General features: G+C 41.6%; 2 protein-coding genes across 4 annotated transcripts in view; one reads left to right on the top strand and one right to left on the bottom strand.

Moving 5' to 3' along the window:
- Positions 1–977: 977 nt before the first annotated feature.
- EIF3J (eukaryotic translation initiation factor 3 subunit J) lies at positions 978–23,338 on the top strand. The gene is made up of 8 exons (XM_032622402.1): positions 978–1,124; positions 1,211–1,314; positions 12,025–12,082; positions 12,587–12,678; positions 16,074–16,188; positions 18,892–19,053; positions 21,161–21,234; positions 21,584–23,338. The coding sequence occupies exons 1-8, from the start codon at positions 1,088–1,090 to the stop codon at positions 21,713–21,715; spliced, it is 774 nt and encodes a 257-aa protein (XP_032478293.1). The 5' UTR covers positions 978–1,087; the 3' UTR covers positions 21,716–23,338.
- Positions 23,270–23,906, bottom strand: part of SPG11 (SPG11 vesicle trafficking associated, spatacsin) — a 76,977-nt gene continuing 76,340 nt past the window's right edge. For all 3 annotated transcript variants that reach the window (XM_032622391.1, XM_032622392.1, XM_032622393.1), the window contains exon 40: positions 23,270–23,877. In XM_032622391.1, the coding sequence (XP_032478282.1) occupies positions 23,697–23,877 (181 nt within the window). In that variant the 3' untranslated portion in view covers positions 23,270–23,696. The remainder of the gene's footprint in view (positions 23,878–23,906) is intronic.

The raw sequence follows: 23,906 nt of genomic DNA, 5'->3' as shown, positions 1-23,906 counted from the left end.
GGGAAATGCACTGGAGCAAATTTCACTTCGTCTTTAAAACTCGTTACTGCAGTGCTTACCCTCCCGAAGCCTTTCAAGTGGCCTACCGCTCCCCGCCCGCCCCCCGCGGTTAATGTTACCCATTTACATTTAACCTCGCAATGCTTCTTTTTGTTGCAGTCATCGCACTGTGTCGAAATTTGTTTACATGTCTATTTTTGCTACTTGATTGTGCGCTCCTTTAGGGCAAGGCTAGAGTTTATGCTTAGCGCAGACCGAGTTCCGAAATTATTCTGCGAAAGAATGAATCATGTATTGGCTTCAAGGAGCTCAAAGGAAGGGAAAATCCTTGAGCACTGGGGCTGCCTTCGATTCCTTCGTGACGAACTGGAGGCAAGTGTGCCAGGAGCTGACTCTGAGCACCCTGGCTGGGAAGGCTGCCAGGAGCTCGGCCCTCTCCGCTCGCTTCTTCCCGGGAGCCCTGCGTACCCCGGCTTCCAGAGGGACCCCACCTCGCCCAGCGCAACCGCGCCCTCCAGTGATCGGGGAGGCCAATCCACCGCCCCCACAGGTGGGCGTGGAGTTCAGAGCCCGCTTCTGAGTGCGGCGTGGAGAGGTTGTGGGTTTCCTAGGTGTCAGCCAGCGGCAGCCAGAGGCGATCCGCGTGACCAGAGGAAGGGCGCATCCGACTGGTTGGGGCGCGGATGGGGTTGGCAGGGGAGGGGTGGAGAGGGCAGGCGAGAGCCCAGCGCCAGGCAAGGTACCGCCCTGCTAACTTTCCCGCACTTACATTTCCTTCCCAGGGCCCAGGATTGGGTGCCTTCCCTCAGCCCCTTCCTCTCTCCCCACCCAACTAGCCCACAGGACCTCCCCGGGGCGTGGAGTACAGGACGCTCCGCCTTGCCCGCCGCATTCCGCGCCCCCTTCCGGCCCGCGCGCACGTCGCCCCAGCCGCCGCCAGAAGGGGCGGGGCCTGGGCCCTGGCGTTCAGTCAGCCAAGGTCCCAGCGTGCCCTGCGCCGGTCAACGAGAGCAGATCCAGTGACTCACATCCGCCGCGCTAACTCTTTGCTCGCTCTCTACTTGCACACGCTTACACCCGGCTCGAGATGGCGGCGGCAGCGGCGGGGGACTCCGACTCCTGGGGTGAGGAGAAGTTCCGGGAGCAGGACCTGGGCCGGCGCTGGCCCCACACCCAGGGAGGCATTAACGTGGCTCGCTCTTTTCCGTAGACGCGGACACGTTCTCCGTGGAAGACCCGGTGCGGAAGGTGGGGGGCGGCGGCACCGCCGGCGGGGACCGCTGGGAAGGCGAGGACGAGGACGAGGACGTCAAGGTGGGTGCGGGCCGGGGCTCCGAGCAGTGTTGGAGCGGGCTGGCGGTGTCGCGGGCAGAGTTGCCCGCCGACGGGCGGGCGGACGGAGTGTGGGCCCGGGGGCGCCGCCCGGGCCTGCGGGCCGTGGGTCTAGGCTCGAGCGTAGGGCCTGGCGGTGCCCTGTTCCCCTCTTTTCGCCGGCCATATGGGCCGGAGGCGGGCAGCGTGGTCTGTTGAACTTCCCTAACGAGTCGCTGGCCCCAGCCCTAGCCTTAGCCCTAGCCCCGGCCCTTCTTTGAAGGTCTGCGCTCCGGCCTGGATCCCACCCGCCAACTGGCGACGGGAGGTGACAGCAGCTGCTGGACCGGCCCACGTGCAAACTTCGCGGTCTGGAGTTGCTCGCGGGGATGAGACTGGGAAGCTGAGAATGGAGCCCCTGGCTTATCCCATATGGAAAGTCTTGCAACCCACCTGCCCTTTCAAGCTCAGGTCTCCCCAGGGCCAATAACTCATTTATATCCCCGAAGGCCCATTTGTAGAGTTTGTTCGAGGTGTTGGATGAGTGAAATATTGTGGTTTAATTTTAGCCACCTTTTTTTTTCCCCCCACACAAACGCAACAATTTTTAGCCTCCCTTCTCCCATCCTGTGGTAAAAGGATGAACTGAGTACTGAGATAGCTAGCAGTTAGTGATGAGAAACCTGGGTAGTCCACACAGCGACCTATTATTCATTTACACACGAACGCGTAAGGAAATAGTGAAGATTTGGTGGTTGGAGAAGACGAGGGAGTCAGTGTTTTGTGTTTTTTTGGTGGTTGTTTTTCCTATGCCTTGTAGATTTGAACCTGATTTACCGTCTTCGTTTGTTTTTGAGAACTCCTGGGGGCTTCAGATGACATTATGACTACTGCATTCGTTTTTGTTTTTCAGGTAGCTACAGAAGTCTCAAGCACAGAATGTTAAGACTCTTACTAACAAACTTCTCAAAATCTTTTTATTTTTGTGAAGATAAGGTTTAGTATGAGTTGGAAAATGGTTGTTTATGGTTTCGATTCATTTGGTGAATGTTTTACTCTTCTAACTTCTACCCTTCAGCTCATGCTAACAACCCTACAAATCCTTCTGCTTGGGTTGAAAAAAAATTTAAGCTAGGTAATCACTCTGAATTTTGTGTTAATACTGCTTTTGTTACATTTTACCTGAGTCTGATGAGGTGGATGTCCAATTCATTGAACAGCCTGAGGTTCAGGGATGACGCGAGCTTTGCAAATCTTGGGTTTAATAAATGAGCAATACTATTGTGAAGATACTTAAATGTTTCATTTAAATGTTGTATAGACATGGGAATGGATTGTGTTATCAGCCTCATTGCAAGATATTAGTTACCTCCCTACATTGTAGCAGATTTTCTGTTTTGAGTCTTTAGTTCAGATTTGTCCTTTCACTTTTTCTGTGCAGAGTGGATGTAGGAGTTAAGACATCTGTTATGAAAATTGGGAATAAGTGAGAAGAAACGACTAGAGAAATCAGAAAAGAATTATCAGAAAATGAAGTTTGAATGAAGTAGTCTAGACTGATATCATGAAGAAGACTGACTGAAATTATTGTATTTAATGGTGTCAATCCTGATAAATATAATTCTGACCACTTGGAACTAATTTTGGAGATTTATAAGTTGTAAATCTTATTTACAAAAAGGTAAATCTTATGTACCCTAAAGGTCATCTCGCCTCTTTGCACTCTTTTAGTGCAGAATTTCTTTCTTTTATACAAGTAGCTTATTTCTTTTACATAAACTTTGAAGTTGATATTGGAGTAGAAAGCTGAACTTGTCCATTTTATTTCCATGTTGAAATGCTGGTTTATTTCTGTTGAGTTTCTCCAAGACTTCCAAATTAAGGTGTTCATGGAGTAGTTTGATTCCTAGTAGTTTGGAATAGACAGACCTGGATCTATATTTTTGCCTTGACATTTTCTGTTTGTGGTCATGAACCAGTTTTTTAATCCTTTTTTCTTTCTCTTCCATTTCCCAATCTTGTCATTACAGAAGCTACCTCAGAGGATTATTTTGCACTTTAAATGAGATAATATGTCAAGCATTAAGCAGAGTTGCCTGGCACTTGGTAGGCACTCAGTAAATGTTAATTCTCTCTCTCTGCAAGAGAGTATTTTTCTGGCTAATGGAAAATATCTTTAGGCTGTTTAGATCGAGTAGCTGGGGTTATTTTTGTGCCACATTTTCTTGTGCTTAAGCTCAGTAGGAGTAAGTTCTCTCCACGGTGGCTGTTTACTGTGAATTTTTTGTTTTGAACTGAATGACCATGGTTATCAAGCAAGTTTTTGCTTGCTCAGAGGTTACCAATCTAGAGTTGAAATTTGTCACCTTGAATGGTAGTGAGTACAGGTTTTCCCTGCTATCCGAAAGTAGAGCATTCCTATGAAACCTTGCCTGAGCTGAAAGAAGCAATTGCCTTAGGACACATCTTGCTAACAAATGCACAGGATGAATCCAGGTAAAGCACAGTTGCTTGCAGACACAGTTCAAAGCTATGGCAGCTTGATGCTGAGATGCTGAGTAGCTTGGTGGAGAAGGAGCTTGGCCTTGGCAGTGCCACTCTTGCTGCTTGGGTGCACGCTGCCTCTATAATGGCTCAGTGCAAAAACGAATGCTATTTTCACTTGTAATAAAAGTGAAAATCCTCTTTGGATTTCTTTCACTTAGCGAGTACAGTTATTAATGAGGGTCATTCGAAAAAGCGAAGTGGCATAAAGTGAACTTTAAAAAGTGAGGGATACCTATAATACCAAATTTCTGAATTCTAATGTTTTAGCATTTAATCCTTTTGTAAGGAGATGCTAACAAGGTTTAGTTACCATGAGATCGAATAATCATAGTCCTTAAATAATACAGTATGTGAATTTTTGAAAAGTCCTTCAAAAGTAAGGTATGTAGAAACAGTAAGTTCTTCAGTTTATGTCAGCATCTAGTGTTTAACCTTTAAGAGTATAGGTTTAATGTCATTTGTAGTGTCCTGAGAAATGAAAGGAAAACTGAGGTCCTCGTTACAGTAACTTGCTTCAGTAGTTTACTGTTTTTCAGTAGATATAGCATTTTGCTGCCCTTGACTTTTCAGATAGCTGTCTGAAAGTGGCAGTGCGTATAGGTGAAACTGTAGAATTTTTAATATTCATGGTAGGGGGGAGTCTATGCTTCTTCCCAGTGAAAAGGTAAGAACTAGGGAGTGTACTTTCCTGTCACATTAGCTTTATATTCCCTTTCTGTACTATCCTGATGTTATGTAGAGGCAGTGGGAGGAATTATTTTCTTGGCATATATCTCTGGATTCCTTCCCCATTGCTGGAATGATGTGTAGGCTATGTTGATTAAGAAGGCACAGACTTCCCTGCTGGTGCAGTGGTTAAGAGTCTGCCTGCCAGTGCAGGGGACACAGGTTCGATCCTGGTCCGGGAAGATCCCACGTGCCTTGGAGCATCTAAGCTCGTGTGCCACAACTACTGAGCCTGCGCTCTAGAGCCCACGTGCCACAACTACTGAAGCCTGTGCGCTTGGAGCCCGTGCACTGCAACAAAGAGTAGCCCCCGCTCGCCACAACTAGAGAAAAGCCCACGTGCAGCAGCGAAGACCCAACGCAGCCAAATAGATAGATAGAAAAAAAGAGAGAAAGAAGGCAGTGAGTACCTACCCACTGCACGCAGGAACAATACAACTTTTACTCCATTTTACTAGTATCCCATCATTTCAGTGAAACAGATTAGAAGCTAGATTTATTCAAAGGGTGTGGAGTTTGTTTTGAGAAAACTTCTGGCTGTGATCAATCATCTCAGACATTTGCTTCTGTAATGTTATTACAGAATTTCTTTAAAAGATCCTAGAGAGGGCTTCCTTGGTGGCGCAGTAGTTGAGAGTCCGCCTGCCGATGCAGGGGACACGGGTTCGTGCCCCGGTCCGGGAAGATCCCACATGCCGCGGAGCGGCTAGGCCCGTGAGCCATGGCCGCTGAGCCTGCGCATCCGGAGCCTGTGCTCTGCAACGGGAGAGGCCACAACAGTGAGAGGCCAGCGTACTGCAAAAACAAACAAACAAACAAAGATCCTAGAGAGCTGACTTAGTTGAAAACTGCCTGCCTCATGCCCATTCAACTGTCTGTTAGGATCCTATCCTGGTTAATAGTTTATATCTACCAGAGTAAGGACATTTTTAAGCGTTGGAAACAGTACTTCTGAAGTAGGGCATCTGTACTTCAAAGAAATTGGAGATTGCTGGGGAATTCTCAGAAGGTGGCATTTTGCTAGGAAATGGGTATCTGGAAGTGTGTGTGTGTAACTTATGAGAAGTTCTAAACATATAAAGAAGTGGAAAGAAAAGTTTAATAAACCCATGACCAGGGACTTCCCTGGTGGTCCAGTGGTAGAAAATCTGCCTTCCAATGCAGGGGATGCAGGTTCAATCCCTGGTCAGGGAACTAAGATCCTACATGCCACGGAGCAACTAAGCCTGCGTGCCGCAACTACTGAGCCCACACACCTCAACTAGAGAGCCCATGTGCTGCAAATTACAGAGCCCACCCACTCTGGAGCCTGCACGCCACAACTAGAGAGAGAACCTGCACACCACAGCTAGAGAGAAGCCTGCGTGCCACAACTAAGACCCGACACAGCCAAAAAATAAAAAATAAAGAAAAAAAATTTTTTAAAAACCATGACCAATCTTATATCTTCTGTATCCGCACTTACTGCTCTCCTCCCCCAACCAGATTATTTTGAAGAAAATACCAATTATATCATTTCAATACCCTGACAGTTTTTTTTATAAACTAGTAAGTTTTTAGTTAGGATGGTTATTTTTACAATAAGGCATCCATTACCCCTTCCCGGCCCCCCACCCAGTTCGCCATAATTAGACTCGGCTACCTTGTTTCTATCGAGTAAACTCCTCCACTTGTGCCTCTGTATTCTCCTTTGTTTTGCAATTTGAATCTCATTTTACATTTTTTGTTTTGTTTTTTCCTTTTTTAAAGAAAAACACAATAAATGACATCTTAAGAATTTAAAAGGCAAGAAAAAATACTGAAAAATATTTACCTAATATATTTGTCATGCTGGACCATTGAAAATAAATAAGCCACTTGTTTAGAGTTCAGTGTCTTGTTCTTGATCTAGCTTAGCCAGGAATTTAAAGTAGAATTGATAACAGTTCCAAATATGAGACAGGTCAGCAATAAGATGGAATTCAGCAGAGTGCTGAGCCATAGTAGGGTGTTAAAAACTTAATGAATTGACTTAAGTGAAGTAGAATTTATTGAGGCAGGTACCTTGGCTTCCAGAGACCATCATAGTTCTGAGGTGATGGAAGAATATTTGGGCTTCTTTTAAGAACTAAAGTTTCCTGGCAGGTCTAGCCATGGCAGGAGCTCACTACAGAGTTCTGAGGCTTCTCAGAGCAGGTTGGTACAGCTTACAGAACACCAGTAAATGACTCTTACTGCAAGAGATTATGCTTTATCTAAACCAAACTAAAGAAGAAAGGGGGAGGAGTATATGTTAGTTAATGGGCTATTGCTATGGGACAGAAGAAATTTACTGCTCATTTGAAGCTACTTCTATTTGATGATCTATAAATATATCTTGCTTAAGTTGGAAAACATTTTCAGCCCTAAATGTGTTCTCTCATTGCATGTGACATTCTGTAGTTGTACATTATAAAAATGACAGACTGGCCAACTACTGACTGCATTATTAGGAATAAAGAAAGCAGGGTTTAAATTTTTTATGTTATGTTTTCAGTTCTTAGTCATATTTGATTGGGAAGCAGATTTTAAACTTGAAAAGCAGCCATCTCTTTCAGAGAAATGGCTCAAATGATGCTGGGTGTGTGTCTGTAGAACATGAGTATAGATAAGTGAGTAGTTTATCAACAGCCTCTCTTCTGAGGAAGCTGGCCATTTTAGGAGAGCAGCCTGGTTAATACTTTTGGAGATAGATCGGATATTATAGTTGGAAGAGTTATTGGCTACCAATGATAATTGGGTAAAGAATTTAACTCAGTATTTATAGGTAATCTCTTGAACCAAAAACAACCATTTAGGGCTTACAAAATTATAGACTTAACTCTCTATTTTAAGTATTCATTTTAGGTGTTTCTCTTGGAACCCTTCTTACATTTTATCTGAATTTATTGTCAGTATTTACAAAGTCCTGATGTTTATGGAAAATTAGGCAGATATAGACATTCTACTTTTATACATTTACTTTTACAACTAAGGATGCAAAAACTCTTTAAGTTCTGGGGGAAAGCTACCTGGCCTTCTGCTTTTGGGATTGCATCTATTTGGAAGTATGGCCAGGCTCTTCTTGCTGATATCACTATGCTCCCTTCTTTAGGAACTTGTCCCCAGTATAGGAATAACTTCAGGGCAGTTATTACTGTTTCAAGCAGTCTGGGGTGAGGGTGCCTTTCATGGTCCTTTTATGAACTGAGGAGCAGATGTCATGGTTGTTTCCAGGACTTACTAGGAACCACTGTTTTTGCTACTGAAATCCATTCTGTGGTGGAATTCTCTGTAGCCTAGTTATGCTTGCACTGATGGGACAATGTAATGACTGTCTAGAATAAGGTTTATTCTTTGATAGGGAAACCAGGGCGGGGTAGAGGTGGAGCATAGAGTTAGTGCGAATGAGATACTGAAGGAGCAGTGATATGGGTGGGGTGATGTTTTACTGGTAAAGGGAACTGAGGCACATCAGCATTGAACAGAAATGTTACTCTGTTGTGCTGTTTCTCTATGTTGGAGTTACTGGGATGGAGCTGCTCATTTTCAGCTATACCTCTCCCTTCTTGGCCTCCTAGTACCAGAGGCTGCTAGACTCATTTGTTAAAATTAGTGGAAATCTAGCACAGGCAATTTGAGATGAATAATTGACATATTTGTAGCTGGGCATATCTTAGTATGTACTGTAACCCTTCTCTTTGATATGGGGTTCCTTGAAATTCCAGGGGACCTCATTCCAGAACTAATTGAAAGAACAAATTTTGGTGTGGAGGGACCTAGTTCCCAGACATATATTTTATACTTCAGCACTCAGGTAAGAAGTCATGTTTAATATGACGCTTTAAAGGAACTTTGGCCTGTTCAAAACAGGTTCCTTCATTATTTTTCCATTCGGATTGTAGGATAGCTATCTCTGGGCCTTAGTGTACTTATATGTAAAGTAGGGATAACACCACCTTACTTACAGAACTTTTGTGAGGGTTAACTGTTACTATATGTAAAGTCCTTTGGGGAATTCCCTGGCTGTCCAATGGTTAGGACTCCGTGCTCTTACTGCCAAGGGTCCAGGTTCAATCCCTGGCTGGGGAACTAAAATCCCACAAGCCTCTCTGTGCAGCCAAAATTTAAAAAGTAAAAATAAAACGTAAAGTACGTTGCACAGTGCTTGGTGCAAAGTAAGCCCTCAGTAAATGTTATCTATCATTATTATCATCATCACTGTTATTAGTAGGGAGTTATAAATAAACATCCCCTGGAAGTAAGCAGTTGGTCCTTTTATCTGAAGCACCATCTAAGCAGCATATCACTCACAGACCCAGCTTTCCTGTGTTCTGTGAAGATTAAAATGACAAAAAACTCCTGGTAGTAGTTAACTTCTATATTTAGTTCTCTGGTTCCTTTTGTACTATGGTGTATTGATACAAGCACTTAAGCAAACCAGCAGGGTAATATAAACATTTGCTGTCTAATTTCTAATCTAGTATCTTAGATGTTCAAACAATGACTGGCTGGTTTGCTTTCATTCTGTTTGTTAACTATGAACTAAGGGTTAAATTGCGAAGGTAAAGTTATTATAAAAATGCTTTTGTACAAAGTTCTTCCCACTGCTTGCAGACCCCATGGCAGCCTTAATCAGGACTTTTTATTTCTTTGGATTTACAAATTTTTATTAAGAATCAAGGATTGGTTAGTTTATATACCTAGGATGCTGATTCAGATTTATGACCTGTCCTGTTAAAAACCAGAAGCTTGGTGTCATAGTTATGGCACATTAGTCAGCTTCTGCCTCTTCCAGTAGCGTCAGGGCCTCCTGCTTTGCACCTGCCATGCTGTGGCTCAGCTTCCAGTGGGCGTGTCCTGGTGTGCCTGGCGGTTGTTGAGACAGTGGTCAGGCTACCTATAGATTAAAGCCTATTTAAACACAGGGCTGTGTCTTTGTCTATTAAACCTTCTAAATTCTGTGGAGCCTTTAGAAGATTGTTTGATAATTGGTTTATATTTTGCCCAGTGACTGTGACTGTAAAGACAGTATAGATCCACCTTAAAGTGCCCTGCCCAAGTTAGGGAGCGGGTTCCATGAAGCTGTTGATCAGCTCTTGACTTTTCTAATACTGGGATTAACTTTTTTTTAATTTAATTTTTAAAAATTGAAGTATAGGGCTTCCCTGGTGGCGCAGTGGTTGAGAGTCTGCCTGCCGATGCAGGGGACACGGATTCGTGCCCCGGTCCGGGAAGATCCCATATGCCGCGCAGCGGCTGGGCCCATGAGCCATGGCCGCTGAGCCTGCGCGTCCGGAGACTGTGCTCCGCAACGGGAGAGGCCACAACAGTGAGAGGCCCGCGTACCGCAAAAAAAAAAAAAAAAAAAAAAAAAAAATTGAAGTATAGTTGATTTATAGTGTTGGGCTTAAATTTTTATAAAGATTTAATTCATTAACCAGGGTTGTGTTGTATGGAATATTGCTTGAAATAATCAAGCCATTAGCTAGAATGTTGGATGCTTTTACATTTGGGGAAGTAAGAAGTATAAAGACTGCTCAGTTTTTCATTTAAAACAACTGAATTATTTAAGAGAGGCTGTTAGTTTTGGCTTGGTTGTCTTGTGTTTTAATTGTTAATGGAGAAGCTTTTTTGTGGAGTTAGACAAGTTGATATAAAAATTCATATGGAAAAACAAATGTGCAAGAATGGCCAGGAAAACAGTAAAAAACCCTGAAAACCTGCAAGGGGTGACTAGCCCCAGCTTACATACGATAAAGCCTCTAATCAAAACAGTCGGTACTGGTACGTGAAGAGACAACAGACCGGTGCGATAGAATAGAAAACAGAAATAGACTAGGTACCGAAGAAAATTTAGTATATGGTAAATCACAGGGCAAAGATGGACTTTTTTAAAAATTGAGATATAGCTGATTTACAATATTATAAATTTCAGGTGTACAACCTAGTGGTTCACAACTTTTAGAGATTATACTCCATTTATCGTTAGAAAATATTGGCAAGGTGGACTTTTCAATAGATGGTGCTGTGACAGTGGGTAACCATTTGGAAAAAGATAAAATTAGATCCATACTTCACACCATACAAAAGAAAAACCTCCAGTGGATCAGAGATCTAAATGAAAAAACAATGAAAGCATACATGTTCTAGAAGAAAATTCCTTGCTTTAAGAAAAGACTTTCTGGGCTTCCCTGGTGGTGTAGTGGTTAAGAATCCACCTGCCAATGCAGGGGACATGGGTTCGACCCCTGGTCCGGGAAGATCCCACATGCCGCAGAGCAACTAAGGCTGTGCACCACAACTACTGAGCCTGCGCTCTAGAGCCCGCGCTCTAGAGCCCGCGAGCCACAACTACTGAAGCCCGCGCGGCTAGAGCCCGTGCTCCACAACAAGACAAGCCACTGCAGTGAGGAGCCTGCATACCTCAATGTAGAGTAGCCCCCACTCGCTGCAACTAGAGAAAGCCCGTGTGCAGCAACGAAGACCTAACACAGCCAAAAATAAATTAAAAAAAAAAAGACTTTCTAATTGACTTGGAATCCAGAGGGAATAAAAGAAAAGATTAAATTTTACTGCATAAATGTGGTGGGGTACATAGCACTTAATGGGGAAAACACTAGAGGCATTTCCATTAAGAGAAGAACAAAGCAATGATGCCCATTTTCTCTGCCACTGTTCATTCACACTGTACTAGAGGTTTTGCCAGTGCAGTTAGATAAGAAAAATCAATTGTGGAGGCACACGAATTGATAAAGAAGGAATAAAGCTATCTCTTGTTTGCAGATGATATGGTAGTATACCTGGGAAAACCCTAGAAAATCAATGATGGAACTAACTTAAATGAATTTAGTAAGGTAGCAAGGTATAAAATTAACATACAAAAACCAATAGCTTGGGGCTTCCCTGGTGGCGCAGTGGTTGAGAGTCCGCCTGCTGATGCAGGGGACACGGGTTCGTGCCCCGGTCCAGGAAGATCCCACATGCCGCGGAGCGGCTGGGCCCGTGAGCCATGGACGCTGAGCCTGCGCGTCCGGAGCCGCAAAAAAAAAAAAAAAAACCAATAGCTTTTCTATACTAAAATAGTAACTGGTTAGAGGACATAAAAGGAAAAAAAAAACATATTTACAGTGGCAACAGAGATGATGAAATACTTTGGAATAAACCTAAAGAGAAATGTGCAAAACCTGTAAGAGAAACTTTAAAACACTCCTTGAAAGATACAGAGGGAGCCTTGAACAGATGGAAAGATAGCCCTTTTTCTTGGCTAGGGCAGTTCAACATTATAAGATGTCAGTTCTCCCAAAATTAATTTATAAATTTAATGCAACACCAAAAAAAAACCACAACAAACTTGTTTCTGTGGGGTTAGACAAGCTAATAATAAAGATCACGTGGAAAAGTAAACATGCAAGAATTATTAACGGAGGTCGTTTTCTTTAGGATAACTGGGATGATGATGATGATGATGAAAAAAAAGAAGAAGCAGAAGTAAAACCAGGTAAGCCATTGGGGTTCTTCCATTTTTGGTTTTATATCTTAGTAAACATCTGATGCTTATGTTAAGACAAATGAGAAAATGCCTACAAAATCAGAAATTTTGGTTATTTTTAGAAACCAAACATCCTTCCGTTACCACTTCATTCTCTTCTCCCTGTATCTCTTCTCTCTCCTCAAAACATAATCAGATTAGATACCTGCCAAATTTCTGTTTGAGTGCTTTTGTTAAAGGAGAGAGTAAAAAATAAGGCATCATAGTTGAATGATCTAAGTCCTGCCTAAAGGACTGTAGGGAAATAAGAAGGGAGATGTTTGGATCTTAGGGGTCAGATTAGAGAGGAGAAAGGAAGAGTCCCAGAACTTTCCTATTCTTATTTGCCAGGAAATCCCCATATGAAATTGGAGCTATGTGAGGTTTGGTCTCTTGAAGTATATAAGTATCATGTCTGTCTCATTCATAAACTGGAAAGTATTCAAGATAACTGATTAAAAACATTACTTTCAGAAGTAAAAATTTCAGAAAAGAAAAAAACAGCAGAGAAGATAAAAGAGAAAGAACGGCAGCAGAAGAAAAGGCAAGAAGAAATTAAAAAGAGGGTAAGTACTATTTATTTTCTAAAATACAGAATTCTCACATCAGTAGTGGTGCAGCATCTTAACAGGCAGTATTACCTAATAAATAGTACTATTTATTTTCTAAAATATAGAATTCTCACATCAGTAGTGGTGCAGTATCTTAATAGACAATATTACCTAATCATTTGAAGGGCTTTGTAAGGACTATAAATGGATACCATCAGATAAGATGATCCCAAACAAACTGAATTTGTGGTTTTTGCAAAAACCAAACCCAGAAGCTGTATGTCTTAGAATGCCTTTTTAAGTTTTCACAGACATTTTGGAACATGACTGTGTTGTGACCATAGTCAGTGATTTTTGTCATTGCCTGCAGTTCTCTCTAGCTGTGATTAGTCTTTTGTTTTTTTTGCAGTGTACATTTTGAGTGAATACAGAAAGTGTCCATTTCTCTGCCATGTGCTGTATAAATGTTTTTGTTCTTGATTATTTGGAGCAATATCAGGAATTTTGTGTTAATTTACTTGCTTTTTGAATAGAAAACACATTTACATGATTCAAAAATCAGAACGGTATTAAGAAGCACTCCCAACTCTTCACTCATTTGTCCTGTTTCTCTCCCTCTATCCCATAAGTAAATATTCGTTTATGATGTCTCCAAGGTGATTTTGTACATTTGTATACAACTGTATAGTCATATTCCTCCCAATTTTTATAGTTTTCATCTTGCTTTATTTAATATATCATGGAAATCTTGCCATAGATCATGGCAAGCTTTCTTATTTTATTTTATTTTTTTTGCTGTACGTGGGCCTCTCACTGTTGTGGCCTCTCCCGTTGTGGAGCACAGGCTCCGGATGCGTAGGCTCAGCGGCCATGGCTCACGGGCCCAGCCGCTCCGCGGCATGTGGGATCTTCCCAGACTGGGGCACGAACCCGTGTCCCCTGCATCGGCAGGCGGACTCTCAACCACTGCGCCACCAGGGAAGCCCACAGTGATTATTTTTTTTGATGCTTAAATTGTCCCAACATTGGACAGTAGGGGTCCCTCAAAGCTGTTCCTATCTTCATCCTTTTGACAGAACTCCATTAGTCTTTGAAAGGTCCCTTGTTTTTTGGCACAATAAGTAATGCCCGGGGGTTCCCTGGTGGCACAGTGGTTGAGAATCTGCCTGCCAATAATGCAGGGACACAGGTTCAAGCCCTGGTCTGGGAAGATCCCACATGCTGCAGAGCAGCTAAGCCCATGCACCACAACTACTGAGCCTGTGCTCTAGAGCCCATGAGCCACAACTACTGAAGCCCGCACACATAGAGCCCATGCTCCGCAACAAGAGAAGCCACCGCAGTGAGAGCCCGCGCACTGCAATGAAGAGTAGCTCCCGCTCACCGCAACTAGAGAAAGCCCGCGTGCAGCAACAAAGACCCAATGCAGCCAAAAATAAATAAAAATTAAAAAATAATTAAAAAAAAGTAATGCCTGGCTTATCTGGTAGACTCCCCTAGGCCTGGAATCAGCTACTAAAATTCCTTTTTAGTAGCAAATTATCATGGCCAACAATGTGTGAGAATGTCTGTTTTCCCCAAGTCAGGAACATTTTAGATGCTTTTTAATAATTTGTATATCTAAAAATACCTACATGTATGCTTTTTAATTAATTAATTTTTGGCTGCGCTGGGTCTTTGTTGCCGCACGAGGGCTTTCTCTAGTTGTGGCAAGCAGGGGCTACTCTTCATTGCAGTGTGCAAGCTTCTCATTGTGGTGGCTTCTCTTGTTGCAGAGCATGGTCTCTAGGCACGCAGGCTTCAGTAGTTGTGGCACGTGGGCTCAGTAGTTGTGGCTTGCAGGCTCTAGAGCACAGGCTCAGTAGTTGTGGCACACGGGCTTAGTTGCTCTGCAGCATGTGGGATCTTGCCGGGCCAGGGATTGAACCCATGTCTCCTGCATTGGCAGGCGGATTCTTAACCACTGCGCCACCAGGGAAGTCCCTACATGTGTGTTTATATGATCAGAACAAGCAGTGGATTCTTATAGCTCAGTCTAAGAAGTTGTATTGATTTGATCTTTCTTGGTCATTGAAGTTAGAATTATACTTATTTTGTTGTATCTTGATATTAGTCTCCAACTTAAAGAAACCTTAGTTTGCGTAAATTAATTTTATCTTAGGTCAAGTATTGAGTTAAGATATATTCAATTTTGATGCAGGAAATGATGTTCAGGTCTACTAAGGCAATTGAGATATTTCCCTTTTTCTTTCGAGAAAGTGTTCTGAGATTTCCTAACTTGGCATCATGACCTTTCTTTTTTTTTTTTTTGGCGGTATGCGGGCCTCTCCCGTTGCGGAGCACAGGCTCCAGACGCACAGGCTCAGCGGCCATGGCTCATGGGCCCAGCTGCTCTGCGGCATGTGGGATCTTCCCGGACTGGGGCACGAACCCGTGTCCACTGCGTCGGCAGGCAGACTCTCAACCACTGTGCCACCAGGGAAGCCCATGACCTTTCTTATTTCATCTTCTCCATGAGAAATAAAATGTGACCTATTTCACAAGTGGACTTCTGAATCAAACTCGTCGAACTGCACAGGCACGGATAACCATGAATGGCACAAATTCCCTTCATCTTTTTCCCACTTTGATAAATATTATCAAAGATAGCCCCTTGTAACAAATTGTAGAAAATTATATTACAGTATATAGAAAGGATATAAACTAAACTGTTAACTGTCATCTCAGAGAAGTGGAACAAAAAGATAAATAGGGGGGAAATGTTTTTCTAATTCTTTGAAAAAAATTTTTTTTCTGTCTACATTGTATTGTCATATGGATGTGCCATATACTTTATTTAACCATTCTGTTGTGGAACATTTAGGTCATCTCTAAATTTATTTGATATTATGAATAATACCCCATTTGACCTCCTTTTGGCTGAATATTTGTATGCAGCTTTGGTTTCTTAAGATGAATACCTACAAGTGGAATTATTTGATTAAAGCATATAAGAATATTTTTAAGACTTGATAAATATTACCAAGTTACCCTAGAAAGGTTGTTTCAATATACAGTCTTAGCTAAAGTATGTGAGAGTGCCATTTTCAAGTTGTCTGCAATCTCAATTCCTTAATTAAAAAAAATTACCACAAAATAAACCCAGTCTTCAAATCTGAACTCTGTCACATGACCACCTGAGTTAACCTTCTGTTACCATGGGCAGGTTGCTTACCCTCTCTGTGCCTCAGGTGTTTTTCCTGTAAAATTGGGATAAGAATATCTAAAAGAATGCCTGAAATACAGTAAACACTTTATAAGTGTTTGCTGTTATTTATATGTGTCTAGAAAAAAAATTCATACAATACAGAAATGTTCTGGGTCCATTATAATCCCAGCCCTTTTAAAACTTCATTGCTGTCTCATTTTAGTTAGAAGAACCTGAAGAACCTAAAGTGGTAACACCAGACGAACAATTAGCAGATAAACTGCGGCTAAAGAAATTACAGGAAGAGGCAGACCTCGAATTAGCGAAAGAAACTTTTGGTAAGTGGGGGTTTGATAACAGTGCAGTATTGAAGTTCCAAGTGATGAATACTATGGAAGTCTTACTAGTTAAGAAAATTCAGAAAACACCTTTTTTGAAGAAACATGATACTGGCTAATTTAGATAGTAGAAAACAGTTTTTAATCTCTTTTGTTTATATTTGAGATTTCATTACTTAAGGTAGAGTGAGATACATGTTCAGATTTTTGAATAATTTGAGTATTGTATAAAAGGTGATTAAGATAGAAAGTAATTGTGGAAGCAATCTAAGTGTCCATTGACAGATGAATGGATAAAGAAGATGTGGCACATACATACAATGGAATATTACTCAACCATAAAAAGAAACGAAATTGAATTATTTGTAGTGAGGTGGATGGACCTAGAGCCTGTCATACAGAGTGAAGTAAGTCAGAAAGAGAAAAACAAATACCATATGCTAACACATATATATGGAATCTAAAAAAAAAAAAAGGTTCTGAAGAACCTAGGGGCAGGACAGGAATAAAGACGCAGACGTAGAGAATGGACTTGAGGACACGGGAAGGGGGAAGGGTAAGATGGGATGAAGTGAGAGAGTGGCATGGACACGTATACACTACCGACTGTAAAACAGATAGCTAGTGGGAAGCAGCCGCATTGCACAGGGAGATCAGCTCGGTGCTTTGTGACCACCTAGAGGGGTGGGATAGGGAGGGTGGGAGGGAGACGCAAGAGGGAGGAGATATGGGGGTATATGTGTATGTATAGCTGATTCACTTTGTTACAGAGCAAAAACTAGCACACCATTGTGAAGCAATTATACTCCAATAAAGATTTAAAAAAAAAAAAAAAGTCATTGGACCCAAATAAAGTATACTGCTGCTTTAAATGTATGTATCAGTTGGATGAAATTTGGGTGAAATGTGAAGTCTGTAGCTTTGAGATTTAAATATTGAACTGACTGTAGGACTGTCCTGTTGTCTTAAGTCTGGATAAGATTTAGACAATAGTATGCTGGTCCTGGTGGGGCATTCAGCTTTGGTTGTGCCTTCTTGTGCTCAAGGTCCTTTCTTTCTGTACCCCTTCTTGGCCTTCACCATGCCCTATCTTTAGAGGACTTCCATTTCTGTGTGCCATGCCTGCAGCTGTGGTTTTTGTGTAAGATAAAAGATATGTTCAGGATTCTGTAAATAGATAATAAGTTCAGAGTGTTCCAGGAGGATAGTTACATGGCACAGAGGGTAATGTAAGAAACACGGTCAGAGAAATAATTAAAAGTTCTCACTTCATTTAACCAAGTTTGTTGTTGTCTCTATTGAGTGCTTTTCAGAGTAGAATGTTGTGTTGAAACAGTTAAATAACTTTTTTTTTAAAATATTTGCTTGTGCTGGGTCATAGTTGCGCCACACGGGCTCCTTAGTTGCGGCATGCAAACTCTTAGTTGCGGCATGCATGTGGGATATAGTTCCCTGACCAGGGATTGAACCCGGGCCCCCTGCATTGGGAGTGCAGAGTCTCAACCACTGTGCCACCAGGGAAGTCCTGAAACAGTTAAATAACTTTTAAATGAAACCTAGAGCCAAGAAGGATCTAGTTATTTTGATTTTTTCCTCCCCTCTCCTTCCTCCTCTTTAAAGTGGATCAAGCAGGCTGACTGTAGTGATCATTCTCCTTTTCACTGGAAGTATGACCTTATCTTTCAGTGGGTCTTTAGCAATCTCAAGAGTTGCTATGGATGCTCCACTGGTGAGTGCTTGGCATGTCTTAACCACACTCATCTCATTACAGAGAGCACTTGGCCACTATCCTGTCTTTGTAGAATGGTAAAAGCCACCCATGTGTTTATTTAAGAGGAGGGTTTATGTGGTAATCTATTTAATCTATAGATTAAAAGGCAAAAACATGTATTCATATGGTGATCATTTGGTTAATAGGATTTTAATGTTGTGTTTCTCATACTAAAATACTGGATCAATGTTATTGTTAACAACTAATTTACTTGATAATTGAGGAGTATACGGAAGCATAGTGTCTAATCGCCTAGAATCCTTTTAGGCCAGATTAATTTTTCTATTGGGATTTAACACATGGTTTGCTCTTTTTTAGCTTCTGTAGTTAGCTGGATACTTTCACAGGAACCATCTTAGTTTGCTTTGCTTTTTTCTTTCTCTCCCAACTATTCTGTGGGCTGTTCTTGGACAGATGCTTTAAGAGCATCACTTTTGTGCCAGGGACTCCTTTGGCAGTGTGGTGAAGCCTTTGGGCCCCTTCTTAATATACTGTCTTTAAATGCATAAAATACACAGGATTTTACTTACAAAGGAAACCTGTTATAATGAAATAGGTATCAAAATATTGAAATAACCTGTGATTCAGTAATTACGTACAGACCATTTGAATTCTGTCCAAGGATTTCAGTAGACTGAGGTTAAGAACCTCTGTTTTAGAATGAAATAACAGGGTTATTCAGGTATCTAATTAGTTTCTAAACTTTAAAAAAATCTTTGATATTTTGTCCCCTTTCTCCTACAGGTGTTAATAATACAGTTTATGGAATAGATGATATGAACCCATCTTCAAGGGATGACTTCACAGAGTTTGGAAAGTTACTAAAAGAAAATTACACAATGTGAAAAATCACTATATTATGCCAGTTTTTTTTAAGCCTTAGTTCGAGTAAAAAAATCTTTGATATTTTCTGTGTCCCCTTTCTCCTACAGGTGTTAATAATACAGTTTATGGAATAGATGCTATGAACCCATCTTCAAGGGATGACTTCACAGAGTTTGGAAAGTTACTAAAAGATAAAATTACACAATATGAAAAATCACTATATTATGCCAGTTTTTTGGAAGCCTTAGTTCGAGATGTGTGTATTTCATGTAAGTAATTCTAATCTCTGGCCTCTGTGAATGGATGTGTAGGGGCACATCATACTTAGGAGGATGGAGATTGACTTTTGAGGGGAGGGGTTGCTCTAATACATTTAAGATTTGCTTTTTAGCAGTTAGCTTGGGAGCGTTGTTCTGCAGATATACATTGAGTTTGAGTGCTTTTGTTTTTGTTTTTTGAGGGTGCTTTCTGAGTGTTACAGTGGCTTCCCAAAGAGACATCTGTGCTTGTTGGCACAACAGCTAATAAAACACTAGTTTCTTATTTTATCTAATTATATATTGGAGGCGGCAGCTAGCAAAGTGTCTTTTGGGGAAAATCATACAGAATTTTAGAGCTGAGTGAGATCACAGTGAGTGTCTGTTGATTTTATAAATGAGGACGCCCATGGCCAGGTGCAAGTTGCTCAGCAGAGCTGGCACCCATTCTCTGGGTCCATGGATTTGGTTTCATGCTGAGTCATATATTTCAGGGGCAGGGGATATGGGAGTGACAACCTGGGGTGGTATAGCACTAAGGTGGGAAGGACTGCTTTTGCTAGTGTCTGCTGTTATTTTTATTTTTTGCTGTACGCGGGCCTCTCACTGTTGTGGCCTCTCCCGTTGTGGAGCACAGGCTCTGGATGCGCAGGCTCAGCGGCCACGGCTCACGGGCCCAGCCGCTCCGCGGCATGTGGGATCTTCCCAGACCGGGGCACGAACCCCTGTCCCCTGCATCAGCAGGCGGACTCTTCAACCACTGCGCCACCAGGGAAGCCCTGTCTGCTGTTTTTAAGATTGAGAAAAATAAATTCTACACAATGAGTTTTTTTTTTTTTTAAATTAATTAATCTGGTTGCGTTGGGTCTTTGTTGCTGCACGCAACTAGAGCTTTCTCTAGTTGCCTCACGCGGGGGCTACTCTTCCTGCGGTGCACGGGCTTCTCATTGTGGTGGTTTCTCTTGTTGCGGAGCTCGGGCTTTAGGCGCACGGCTTCAGTCGTTGTGGCACGTGGGCTCAGTAGTTGTGGTGTACGGGCTCAGTTGCTCCACGGCATGTGGGATCTTCCCAAACCAGGGCTTGAACCTGTGTCCCCTGCATTGGCAGGCAGATTCTTAAACACTGTGCCACCAGGGAAGTCCCTACCCAATGAATTTTAAGTTAGGTTTTCTTTGGGAAATTATTACTAAGTTGAAGGTTCTGAATTTGATCAGTGATGTACCCATAGTTGGTATTTTATTTTCTGTATACTATTTTTACTGTTTTTGAAGGTGCTCTCTAACCAGACTGAACACTTTTTTGGGTAGCTAAAAACTCATGTCTGTTTCCAGCTTTATATTTTTATAAGGATGGAAGGATGTGTTGTCCACTAAATGGGCTTATTTCCTGGTGGGGCACTTAGATTTCTGAGATAACTACCACTTTCATTCTCATTCGTATGCTATAAAATGGAGACCCCAAGGGGTGGGGAGTTATCATCTGTAGTTTAAGAATTGTTACATGGGCTTCCCTGGTGGCGCAGTGGTTGAGAGTCTGCCTGCTGATGCAGGGGACACGGGTTCGTGCCCTGGTCCGGGAAGATCCCACATGCCGCGGAGTGGCTGGGCCCGTGAGCCGTGGCCGCTGAGCCTGCGTGTCTGGAGCCTGTGCTCTGCGACGGGAGAGGCCACAACAGTGAGAGGCCTGTGAACCGCAAAAAAAAAAAAAAGAATTGTCGTTACATAGTCATTCAGATACTCCTCACTGAGCATCAAGGATGTTTATTTCCATAAGTCATGGTTATTCTCTGCGTATTTAGACCGGATAAGGAAAAATGGTAGGGAGTATTGTGAGCTATAAAGACATTTCTAGTTTCTCGCTGGTGAGCAGTGTCATTATAATTAGAGTTCATTATAAATTTTTGTTGCTGAGTTTGCCATTTAACTTTAAACGGTTCTGATCTGTGAGCCTAGCCATAGGCTGAATGATTCTCCATCGTGTTATGTTAAACAGGAGAAATTAATAGCCTTTCCAAGTTACCGAAGTTAATGATGGACAAATTAGATGGAAGAATGTATATTTTGCTTTTACTTATTCTCCAAAATGCTTAAAAATTACTGGTATGCTTTTTTTTTTTTAGTGGAAATTGATGACTTGAAAAAGATTACCAATTCATTGACTGTACTTTGCAGTGAAAAACAAAAGCAAGAAAAGGTAAGAGCTAGCTACGTGGGAAATGTGTATTACACAAGGATGGGGTATAGGCATAATATTCTCAACAAGTGTAGTAGGAGCCTGAGAAGTCAAGCACTGCACTTCACCAATACCATTTATATTGGAATAGAACAGGAGTATGAGTGCCATTACCATCCTTTTGTTTACAGACATGGTCATGTTCTCCTGAATTAATAATAGAAATTTCTCTGGGTCAGGTGTGGGATCTCCCTTAGAGAACTAAGTTTTTTCTAGAAGCAGAGCTTTGTTGACTCTATGAGGGTTGCTGTACCATATAAGGTGCCCACAGTAGATAAAATCTCATGAATTATTCTCTTTTTATCTTCAGCAAAGCAAAGCCAAAAAGAAGAAGAAAGGTGTGGTTCCCGGAGGGGGATTAAAGGCTACCATGAAAGATGATCTGGCAGATTATGGTGGTTATGATGGAGGATATGTACAAGATTTTGAAGACTTCATGTGACGTTTTATCTTCTCCTGGTGTCTTCTTTCTGTTGCCCACAATCCCTTCAACATGTAGCACAACTTCCTTTCCTTTCAGTTCTGCCAAATGCTACAATCAGAAGTGCAGTATCTTTTGTGCTGGTTATTAACCCCTTGACACTTAGGTGCTAATGTGCAAATGCGGGAACTTGGATCTTGCTGCCAAGGGGTTAAAATTGGGAACCTCCATTGCTACTAAATCATAGTTTTAAAAAACAGACCTAATGTTGCTATCTGATTCCATAGCAGCAGTCACTAAATTGGAAACAAAGGTTGCAACATGACAAAAAATTGTGTAGTATTTACCAGCACCATTCAGTAATACAGCCTTAACCATACCTCCTTGAACTACTTCATAACTTGTCAAGAAAAGCAGTCTGCTGCAAGGGCATGTGGTGTGCACCTAGTATTAAAGTTGCTTTGTCTTAAAATTGAGCGTGAGGATATTAAAAATACATTGTGAAGAAGACTGCTTATCTCAGAGTGAAGATACGGCGGCTGAAAAGCACTAGTTTGATACTTAAAAATTAAATGACCAAAACCCTCCAACTTGGAAGCTGAAGAAGGTAAACCTCTCCCATTATTGCATTACCAAGTTGTGGAATCTCTTGAATGCTAGACTGTCTAGTTTCTATTTATCAGACTATTCTACTGATGGAGTGTTTCAGATGGGGGAGGGAAACTCCTTACCTATTTTATTTGTCTGATTTAAGTGTCTGAGAAACAAATCTCCTTTGTTCTCTGAGGCTGCAGTGGATCAGCTTTAACAGGGTTTTGGCATTTCCTTTCCTTTATAAAACGTGTTTAGCAAACTGCGCCACTTAACTAGTTTGGTAAATTGTTATGTTAACAATTATGACATCTGCAATGTTTTATAAAGCAACTAATTTAATAAAGTCACTATTGTGAGGACTTAAATTTTGTGTTACCTCCCAAGAGATATTTTTGGAGAGTAAAGAACAAAGCTCTTGGGACTAGAGTTCTCTGTATACTTATAAAGCTTAATAAGTGCTTGATAAGTAGATGTAGTTTTAAAACAAAAATGATGTGTGAGGTCCTTAATAGTGTCACCCTAGAGCAACAAAGGCATAGAGCTGCCTTCCTCTTCTTATTTATTTGGGGAAATTGGTTGGTTGTTTAGATACTAAGGCCTAATTAAGTACCTAGAAGAACTATTTATTTGGAGTAATTGAACTTTTAACTCAGGTTGTGGCTGTAAGCAGAGATAGGGTGCTTGTCTCTATTATGTATTTTCTTTTAAGCAATTTAACCAAATCTGTGGTTGGAGTCTGTTTTTGAAACTGCCACAGAACCAAAAGTAGGGACAGAGCAAAAAATATTTTAAATTTCTCTTACACAGGAAGTAGGATCCTCAATCAAAGCTCTGTAGACCAGTAAGTGGAAGACAGGACCATCTAAATGATTTGAGGAATTAACAGAAAGCAGTGACTACACAGCAATAATTACAGCCAATAAAGATTGTTTTAAGGCAGACAAGGGCTAAGATTTCCTTAGCAGTAATAATGACATACACTGAATTTAAAATCTATTTTATTATAGAGATCAGTTTCTAATAAATGGAAATGTATCATCTGTTCCTTAACTGTGTAAATAATATTAAATTCCTTTGAAACTGGAATCTGCAGGCACAGGCATTCTTTACTAAATATTGTATCATCTCCTAAAGTAGAAGCTATCCTGAGGAAGATGGACTTTTGATCTTAATACCAGTATCTATATAAAATGGTATAGATGAATAATTATCTTCAAATAGGAGTTTCCTTGTGAAAATTCTCCTCCTTCACCCACTATTCACAAAGGACTGGTATGGTCAGTCCTGGGGTTTTACATGGCATTTCTATAGTCTGACCACAAACATCTGTCAGTACCTCATTTCAGTGTAAGAAAACAGGCATGTCTGAATTTTTGGCAGTAACCATCCTCATGTCATCTGAATCCAGCTAACCTGCTAGCATGTCCTTTAGACAGCAACCTGTCTGAGGGTCCTTCAGAAGCACATTTACAACGTCATAAAATTTGTGTTCGTATGCCAGCTTGTAATACAAGTAGACGTCTTCACAATATGTGAGTAACTTCTTCAGATTTTTCACAACTAAGTCAGTAGGCTGATGATGTTTACATCTAGACAAAGAAACAAGAACGTACAGGTT

Source organism: Phocoena sinus, chromosome 2 (assembly GCF_008692025.1).
Source record: "Phocoena sinus isolate mPhoSin1 chromosome 2, mPhoSin1.pri, whole genome shotgun sequence".
Lineage (NCBI taxonomy): Eukaryota > Metazoa > Chordata > Mammalia > Artiodactyla > Phocoenidae > Phocoena > Phocoena sinus.
This window is presented reverse-complemented; position numbering and strand designations above follow the sequence as displayed.